At 29.3% G+C, this 9,442-nt stretch overlaps 1 protein-coding gene across 1 annotated transcript; it reads left to right on the top strand.

Moving 5' to 3' along the window:
* Positions 1–3,634: 3,634 nt before the first annotated feature.
* Positions 3,635–6,815, top strand: LOC110650526 (transcription factor bHLH112). The gene is made up of 7 exons (XM_021805531.2): positions 3,635–4,183; positions 4,499–5,120; positions 5,203–5,310; positions 5,439–5,504; positions 5,632–5,697; positions 5,850–5,900; positions 6,026–6,815. Exons 1-7 carry the CDS (start codon positions 3,834–3,836, stop codon positions 6,170–6,172), a joined length of 1,410 nt encoding a protein of 469 aa, XP_021661223.1. The 5' UTR covers positions 3,635–3,833; the 3' UTR covers positions 6,173–6,815.
* The last annotated feature ends 2,627 nt before the right edge of the window (positions 6,816–9,442 follow it).

Genomic DNA, 9,442 nt, shown 5'->3' with positions numbered 1-9,442 from the left:
TCATTAAAAATTATTTTTAAAATTTAAACATTTATCGTTAAAAATATTTTTAAAATCTAAGAATTTTATTGACACTTTAAAAATTGCCATATGGTAGATATATTTTTTTCTACTTTGATTTTTTTTATTGATATAATATAAAAAATAATTTATTAATCAACATATTTCAAATTTTAAAATTAATATATATATATATATATATATATATATATATATATATATATATATATATATTAATAAGAATATTAGTTATAATTTTTTAAAATTATATTCCAATCATGTGAAGCGTAGACATACGGAGGTTTCGGTTAGACAAGTAGAACATATTAGATTAGATGATAGAAAAAAAAGAAAGATTATACCTAAACTGACTTGGAGAAAGTGGTATAACATGACCTATAAGTATTATATATTTTTAAGAACTTAACTCAAAATTGTTTAGAATGGAGAAAGAGAATCCATATAGCTGATCCTAAATTTTTGAGATAAAAATTTAATTGAGTTAAATTGAGATATTTCAATTATTTAATTAAATAAATTCAAAGAATTATTAAATTTAACTTTATAATTTCTTGTTTTACTATTTATTAATAATAATAATAATAATATATCGCAATGGGAATGGAATTTGAGATAGGCAAAGAGGACAGACAGGAAGTTGATAGATGGGAAGGCAAATTAAGGTCAAATGAAATTTTAATAATAAGGGAGAAGAAATTGTCACAATCGCCTCCCCTTTGACTCCTGGCGGTGCTCAAGAGGCCCCAGGTGCCCTCGCACGCGCGCGTGCCCCCTTGGGTCCCACGTTGACTCCAATTCAACGACTACTAGAACTGAGCGTTTCACACTTATCTCTTTCTCAGCCAATAGAGGGCTTAGAAACTAGTCTTTAATTTTTCCTTACTGATATTTATTGTTAATTTATAATCACTCATTTTAGGATTTTGGACTAATATTCAATTATTAAATTTTAATTTTTTTAATATAGTCAAATAATTAATTTCATATATGATAACCTTTATTTCTCTAAATTAAGAGGGCATTTATAAACTATAAATATATATTGATTTATTTATTTATAATTATTTTTATATTTATAATTTGAGTTTATAACTAAAAAATTTAAGTTGGGAGACTTAACCTTTTACTTTTATATTCGTAAGTTATGCGCTTATAAATTAATTTTATCAAATATTTTACTATATTATTTTCATTTAATTTTAAAAAAGTCATTAATAAATATGCTTAAAATCTTTTTGTATTAAATACATTAATTATTTATCAATCACTTATAAGTACTTTAATCAATTACATAAAATTTAAATATTTATAAGTTGAAATTAGATAGATGCTTATAAATTGATTTTTATAAGTTAAGTCAAATAATTTTTAGAAAGAAAACTTACTTTACCTTAATTTAGTAGTTAAAAACATATCATTCATTTGATAAATGCTAAGATTGAGTCATCATTCTCTTATAAAAAAAATAAAAGTAAAAAAATAACATTTAAATCTATTGATAAGCATTTGTAATTGACTCGTGGGTGTCTGTGACACAAATTCTATGAGTTGAATCTAATCGCAGACTAATACTATGACTATAGGCTTGGACAAGTATATAAATATGATTAAATCATCGTCAACTGAGACTTTTAAGTGCTGAAATAAATTAATCATATACAAGAGTCTCTTTCTTGCTTTCTTAATTTCCATTTTCAAGAATCCTCATGGATCTCGCCTAACTTACCTGTTTCATTCTTCCAAGTCAACTCCCGTCAGCAAACTTTCCCCTGCAATATCAGTTGTTGAACCTAATTTTTTTCCTCACTACAGTTGCTTTGGATGATCTAATGGATGAATTTGGTTTCATTGACTATAGTATACATTAGGTGAGTTTACTTGTTTTTGATCAACTGTGCCACTTAATTAGATCACAATTATTTTTAGGGTTAGCTATACAAAATCCTTGAGGATTGCTTGGCAGGCAGTTGTATGTTTATCGTGCTTTATGTGATAAGTTTAATATATGGCCAAATTGAGAAATTAACAGCATAAGCCATCATGGTATTCAATCAATCCAGATAATGAAGCATATATTATATCTTCTCTCACGCAACTCTTCATCAATTGTAACGTGTAAAAGATGTGACATGCTTAATCATTCCTAAATTACAATTAATTAAATAAATTACATGTAGCTTTTTATTTAAATTTTTTTTATATATTCATAGGAGCTGCCCATTGTATGTATAAAATACGTGTGGCCATGTCTCATAATTAAAAAAGAGAAACAAGCATGATTGACTTTGATTGCTATAAGAAAGTGATTAAGAATTTCTAATATATAATATAATATAATTATGCCATTAATTGCATAATTAATTATAAATATATTGTTACGAAATGTCTCGACATATCATAATTTTTGACTTATTATAAAAATTATTCTATAATATACTTATTACTCCTTCTAAATAGAGACTTCATGTATCTATATAGTATCATTTACGTAGCCAATTGTGTAATAATGCAATCTATATTACTTCTACTACTACTACTAATAATAATTGCCATTCGTGTCCTTTGGGATTCTAATCATAAGTTTCTATATTCCACATAAAATTTATCCCAATGTGCACATTTTAATCAAATCTATCATATTATTGCAATAAAATAATAATGAAAAAAAATGTTTTTTACATAATTTTTTTTTATAAAAGAAAGGGTTAAATTTAAACATCTAATCTCTTGTCGTTTATGATAAATTTTTGATTATTAAGCTATTAATTAAAAATAAAATTGACGTGCAATACATGTTATATTATAATTGTAAGAGAAATAAAATTCAAGTTCAATTTATTAGAGCGCGCAGAATATATTATCTCCTTTATGGCAGCTACCTTACAACACTAAATTATAAAAATAAATTAAGAGTTTATCTAATGAATGAATATTCTTAGAGCACAAAGAAGCAATTATTTGAATTTATCAACTTCCGTTTGCTATAAAATTCATTCATCATTATAAGTTTTCATTATGAATTATTCACATTTAATTATAATTTATTTTTAATCATGATAAAATTTTATTAAGTAAAACTATATAACAATATAAATGGTTAAAATAATTTAATTTTATTAAGTAAAACTATATAGCCAAAATCAACCAATTTTGCAACGCAAACCGCGTAAACCAAAGAAAGGGGTTGTCTCAGCAATTGAGTCTCACGCTCCATGGAATTAGAGTATAAAAACTCAACTTTCATATTTTAGGATGGTCCCATTTTTACTATTGATATTAAATTATTTTTAAAATTTAAAATTAAATTATAATTAAATAAAAGGACCTTAAAATAATCAATAAAAAATAAGAGCCACTAGATTTAAATTAAATATATTATAATTAAGTCCAAATCTTTGACATGGCATCTTGATTAAAACCCATATATCATCATCACTCCACATCCCTTTGCTTATAAGGAACAAGAATTTTCCAAGAAAAAAAAAATATTTATATATATTCTAAAAATTAAAAAAAAAAATTAATTTACAAAAGATTTGAAGTAAAGAAAATGAAGAAAAATTCGATTCAAAATGTCTCTTCTCATTTGTCCAATCCCCTTTGATTTGTCAACTTAGTGTCTGGTGAATTCCTTTGTCCGTACCCTTCAACCGTTTCATGTATATAAATTACACTAGCTCATACACCGGTATATTATATTAATATATATAGAGAGAGAGACAGAGGGAGAAGAGAGAGATATATAGAGCGCTCAAGGTCACAACAAGGAGGAGGAAGATAAAAGAGAAAGACAGAATACAAAGTTCTTGGCCATGGCAGAGGAGTTTCAGACCGGGATTTGCGGCGGGAACTGGTGCAGCTTGTCGACTAGTGTGTTCATGGGTGGCTCATCACCTTGCTCTACGGGGATTAACGCAAATGACATGGGAACATATGGGTCATGGATGGAGCCAAGATCATGCAAGCTCGATTCCAATAATATTAGTAATAATAGTAATTCACTCTCTGAGGGCTCAGTTATCTTGCAAGATTCGCAAAAGCCTCAGCAGACTGATTCTGATAGCGCTGGTAGTAGTATTTTGATGGATTCCACCTTGCAAATGATGGGTTTTGGGTTATCATCTTCATCATCATCCTCATCAGATTGGAGCCAAACTTTACTGTAAGTCTTTTATGGATCAAGATTCGAGATTAAGCTTCGTGATATAGATATAAAGTTTGGTGTGTTTTTCCCTTCTTTTTTTAAAAAATATTTTATTGTTCTAATTATGGTTGAATTCAAGTATTTAAAGACCTTAAAAGTCCAAAGCTTCAACTACAAGTTAGAAGAAGAATATCAAATGACTTGGTTTATAATTTATGTTTAGAAAAGGAAGTCAATATGATCATTAATTTAGTTTCTTTTTTTTTTAATTTTAATTATCGAGTGGCAAAAATTTTATATCAATCAGATTCGTTTTTGTTTTCTTTTTTGCAGTCGAGGAAATGGAAGAGCTGAGAATTACAATTCCATACTGCAAGAAGAAATGAATTCTTCGGGGATAAACACTTGTTCTCAAATCCGAAAAGATTGGAGTCCAAAGAGCTTTACTAGTACGGGGGAAGATTCAGCCATTAACGCCTTTAAAGCAATAAATCAAGATTTCTCTTTAGAGCAACAAAGGCTAAATCCTTTAAGCAGCCCCGGGAATTCTACAGCAGCAACTTGCCAGGGCTTATCCACAGGATTTTCAATGGGGTCAGCATCTTATGGCTACCCTTCAGCATTGATACAAAGTTTATTTGACCCTGATCCTCAGCCACAGCAATCTCTTTTCAACAACCGGAACATGAACTATTCATCCCCTTCAAATTATGGGAACATCTTGAATGAACTATCCCCTTCTTGGCCTAAACTTGCTCCTTTTCTAAAACCATCATTGCCAAAGCAGCAGCAGCTCCCTGCAGGTGGCTTACACTTCTCTAACAATACACCCTTTTGGAATGCCTCAGCAACTGCTCTAAATGATATTGGAGCCAGTTTTATACCCTCTTCTCAACCTCAATTTCTTGTGCCAACTTTTGATGAGAAACCCAGTTGTCCCAACTTCAACCCAAAGGTAAAGATTTATGATGATTGTTCATCAATAGATTTATAACTAGGGTTTGAGCTAAATCCTTTTGTGGGAACTTATGTTTCAGACTAACAATGAAGAAGTTCGAGATTCAGGATCAGTGGTTAAGAAAGGAAGTGAACCAGCATTCAAAAGGCCTCGAATTGAAACGCCATCGCCATTACCAACTTTTAAGGTACAACCTATTTGATCCGGCTTTTCACTAGTGGGAAATTTTAGCTTTTTTCCTATAAATTTTTTGTTTTCTTATGCTTTTTCCTTTTGTATTTTAAATCAAGTGAATGATACCCTTGTTATGATCAGGTCCGGAAAGAGAAGCTTGGGGACCGAATAACTGCCCTTCAGCAATTGGTTTCACCTTTTGGAAAGGTGAGTCTCTGGATTTATTTATTATTTGTATTGCAAAGAGTACCCCAATGGCCATTCACTTTGTGGCTTTAATTGAAAGTTCAACACTTTGTTTAAAAATTAAACTGATAGTGTCTGTTTCTTTCAGACTGATACTGCATCTGTTCTCCATGAAGCCATCGAGTATATCAAGTTCCTCCACGATCAAGTCAGCGTATGTTGCCTAATCTTCTGCTTAGAGTTAAGATTCAACAAGTTTAAGCGAAAAAATCCTATAGCTACTTAATTTAAACAAGATTATTACTATAGGAACTATACGATTAGCTAGTTCTGATACATCTGCTTTGATTTGGCCGATGCCTGCAGGTTTTAAGTACTCCATATATGAAAAATGGCAGTCCCATTCAACATCATCAGGTGCTTCACAGATCTTTTTCCCCCTTTGGTTCCTGACATTTATTTTATATTAACTTGATGATTGCTTAAAGATTATATATTCTATTTATCACATTAGAATTTGACAGGGTATATTGATATTGCAGGGTGCTGAAAATTTGAATGACCCAGAAGGGTCAAAAGATCTAAAAAGCCGAGGACTGTGTCTTGTGCCTATCTCAAGCACATTCCCAGTAGCCAATGAGACCACAGCAGATTTCTGGACGCCAACATTTGGAGGTACTTTCAGGTAGAGAGAGAGAGAGAGAAAGAGAGATGAACAAAATTAAAGAGTTTGAAACCCTATTGGAATTGGTTTTCTACATATCTAGTATAGTATCATTTCAACCAATATGGGATTGATAACTTCAATACAAAAAGAGAAGATTATTAGGAGCTCAATTGTTGTGCTAGCTGTACCAGTCTTGAGCGGAAAGCTAAAGAAAACAAAGAAAAAAGAGAAAAAGAAGAGAGGTAAAGAAAAGGAAATCACCCTTCAAAGATGGACAGGCAATGCTGGGACAGCTGCAAGCAGAATGATGTAGGGCTAGCAAATGATTAGTGACTCTTAAAGATAAATATATAAATATATTTTTATATAGATTTTGTATCCCAAGTATTATTTATATTATGTATAGGTAATTAAGAGGTGGGTTAAGCACAGGAACAAGTGTTAAATTTAGCTTAAAAAAATTAACATTTATAGTTAATTGAGAGCTGAATTTAGCAGATGGGGCAACAATATTAATAATAATAGTTGCCTTTTGTTCCTGTGGATCTGGCACACCACCACCTTTTAATTTTTATTCAAGAAAAAGAAAAAAAAATTATAATTGTACTGATTGGATTCTAATTCAAAAATATAAGTGAGTGGAGCTCATTCGATTGCTGTTATAACTTTTTCATTTGTTTATATGTTTAGAATGTGCTAGTGGAAGTCAGAGGCCAAGCCCACTGTTCCCGCTTTTAAGGGTGTTTTTTTTTTTTATTTTTTTATTTTTTATTTTTTATCTTTCTTCCCTTCTGTATTCACAATGAAAAAGAACCTCCATGCTCACGCGTGTCTGTAATGCGCATTACTGATTTGCTCAATAGGAATTCGAATTTAATAACTTACAGTTTTATAAACGACTTCAATACTAATAAGCTAATAAGTTGGCTACTCTCCATCAAAGGTTGTTTTAAAAGTTTGCAGTTAGACCCTTAATTGCTGCTAAATACCCTCTTAATCTCAAACTAATCATTTGCGTTTTGTGTTAATTAAATTTAATTATATAAGAACTTATCCTTAAACAGAGGATTATTTATAATAGTGTACAACTTTATCAAGCATCAATCTGCTGCTGCCTGTGTTTTTTTACCATAACTACTGTTGTCATAACCTATTCTTGTTTTCTTGTGTTCATGATCTGCAAAGGAAATTAATACAAACAAACAATTAACATAATGATTATTTTACTATGCATTTTTGCAAATAAGATGTTTGTCTATTCATTTATTAATTTCTAGACAATATATAAATTAAAAAATCATTTCTCATAAATAGCGTAAAATTAAATTAATTACCTTGATATGATCTAATTATAAATATTTAGGATAATATAATCTCTGTCTATATATATATTAAAAATCAAAATATTGTTTATTAATAGTAAATCTTGGAAAGAAACTTAATAGATTAAGCCATTTTAAAATCCACAATAACAAAATCAATTAACTAGGATACACCTGAAGTATTAAGTGAAAACCTCATGAATACAACACAGAAAAGAAAAGCTAAAAAAAACATGGTTCAAGAAACATAACCCATAAACAAGTAAATCGCCAAATTATTTTTGGAAAGAGATCAAATGATAAGTAGTCCAGTTTTAAATAAGTCTAAAATTAATTTTTGAGTCAAATAAGGATAAAACTTTTTAATTAAGTCAAATAAATTATTCTTTTTAAAAAATTAAATTTTTTTTTTGATATTTTTAATAATAAAATATTAAAAATAATAATTTTAAAAATTAAATGATTTTTGTTTATATGTCCTTCAATTTCTTTTCATTTTAAATTTTATTTTAATTAAAAATAAAAAATAATTTTAACTTTTAAAATTAAGAAAAAAAATTTTTTCTTTAGTGAGAATCTATTCATTAATAAGTACAATATTTTCTTTAGTGAGAATCTATTCATTAATAAGTACATGAATTCATTTGATCTAAATTTAAACTGAAATTACGGTTTATTTATTTATTTTCTAATGTTTTTTCTTAGTTATAGAGCTTTATTGGGTTAGCTTTTCGCCAAAGATTGAGATATCTGACACCTTTTCTTATTAATAAATTTTCTTTTCTGCCTATATAGGAAAAGGTAAATAGCCAAATCTTTTTCTGTAAACCCCATTTTTGGATACAGGGAGGACTTTATTAACCCAACAAAAGAAAGAGACTTTTCATCCAATCAAACCAAAACAAAACAAAGCTATTAAACACAAAAGCCATGACAGTATGCAGTTACCTAATTTCAGTTTGGAGCTGCATACTGTCTTACATATATAATGGAACATAGCAATCCAGTTGAATCAAATTGCAGTTTAACCAAAAGCTTTGATTTGCAACTATCTGTGTGCAAAATTCATAGAAAATTAAGTTTAGAGAGGTTTGAGGTCCAACCAATTCCGAACCCATTTCGAAAACATAACACAAGCGCGGTGATTCTCTAACTGTTTGATATAATGAAATATGAGAGTCTTAGTATTTTGAACGATACCCTATTAAGAAAAGGAATTTATAAATTAATATGGTACTTTGAGACGTGCATATAGCAAAGCCATCCTTTTGGTCAATTGTTAGCTTTGTAAAATTCATAGTCATGGATTCCATATAGCTTTGTGCCTTGAAAGTTGACTACACCATTTTGTAGATGCTCTTGATTTATTGCACTTTAAGTTAATGTTTTAATAATTTTAGGGTTTTAGCACATTAACTCAAATGCAATATATAAACTAAATTAATTGTTGAAGAGAAGCCTTATGCAAGATTCATCACTTCATAAATGTAGAAGAGAAGCATTATATCACAGCAAGAAGAAATAACTTAATTTTTTTAGTACAAAAAAGTTTAGGGGTGGGAAGATATCCCATCCCAGAATCACAGAAAACTTACAAACCATTGGGATTTACGGTAAGGTTTAAGTATCGCCTACCTATGAGGAACTCCAACAGCAGCCAGTGAGATTTGAACTTGAGATGAAATACATCAAGAACTGAATCCTTAACTACTGAATATTTCGTGAGCAGGATTCACTTAATTTGTGTCAATGATTAGCATTTTCTTCTTTTTCTATATAGGCAATCCTTGAACAAGTAGTTAATTAGAGTCATTAATTAAGTTGCAATAATTCAAACCTTAAGTCTTATTGGCCTTTTTTTCAACCGAATGAAAAGATACGAAAAGCCTGTAAAGCAAAAATAATTCATTTGAAATGGGAAGAGTTCAATCAAGTATGAAAAAAATAAAAAAAAAATTCAAAGAAAGCTT

The sequence above is a fragment of the Hevea brasiliensis genome, unplaced genomic scaffold, assembly GCF_030052815.1.
Source record: "Hevea brasiliensis isolate MT/VB/25A 57/8 unplaced genomic scaffold, ASM3005281v1 Scaf128, whole genome shotgun sequence".
NCBI classification, from domain to species: Eukaryota; Viridiplantae; Streptophyta; class Magnoliopsida; order Malpighiales; family Euphorbiaceae; genus Hevea; species Hevea brasiliensis.
Note: the sequence above shows the minus strand (reverse complement) of the source record. Positions and strands in the feature narration are given on the sequence as shown.

What these genes read in the sequence shown, in the direction of transcription:
- LOC110650526 (XM_021805531.2), top strand. Translation starts at nt 3,834, where the DNA reads ATGGCAGAGGAGTTTCAGACCGGGATTTGCGGCGGGAACTGGTGCAGC. An exon ending in GATTGGAGCCAAACTTTACT is followed by an intron (nt 4,184 to 4,498) that starts GTAAGTCTTTTA and finishes TCTTTTTTGCAG; the next exon opens with TCGAGGAAATGGAAGAGCTG. An exon ending in CGCCATTACCAACTTTTAAG is followed by an intron (nt 5,311 to 5,438) that starts GTACAACCTATT and finishes TGTTATGATCAG; the next exon opens with GTCCGGAAAGAGAAGCTTGG.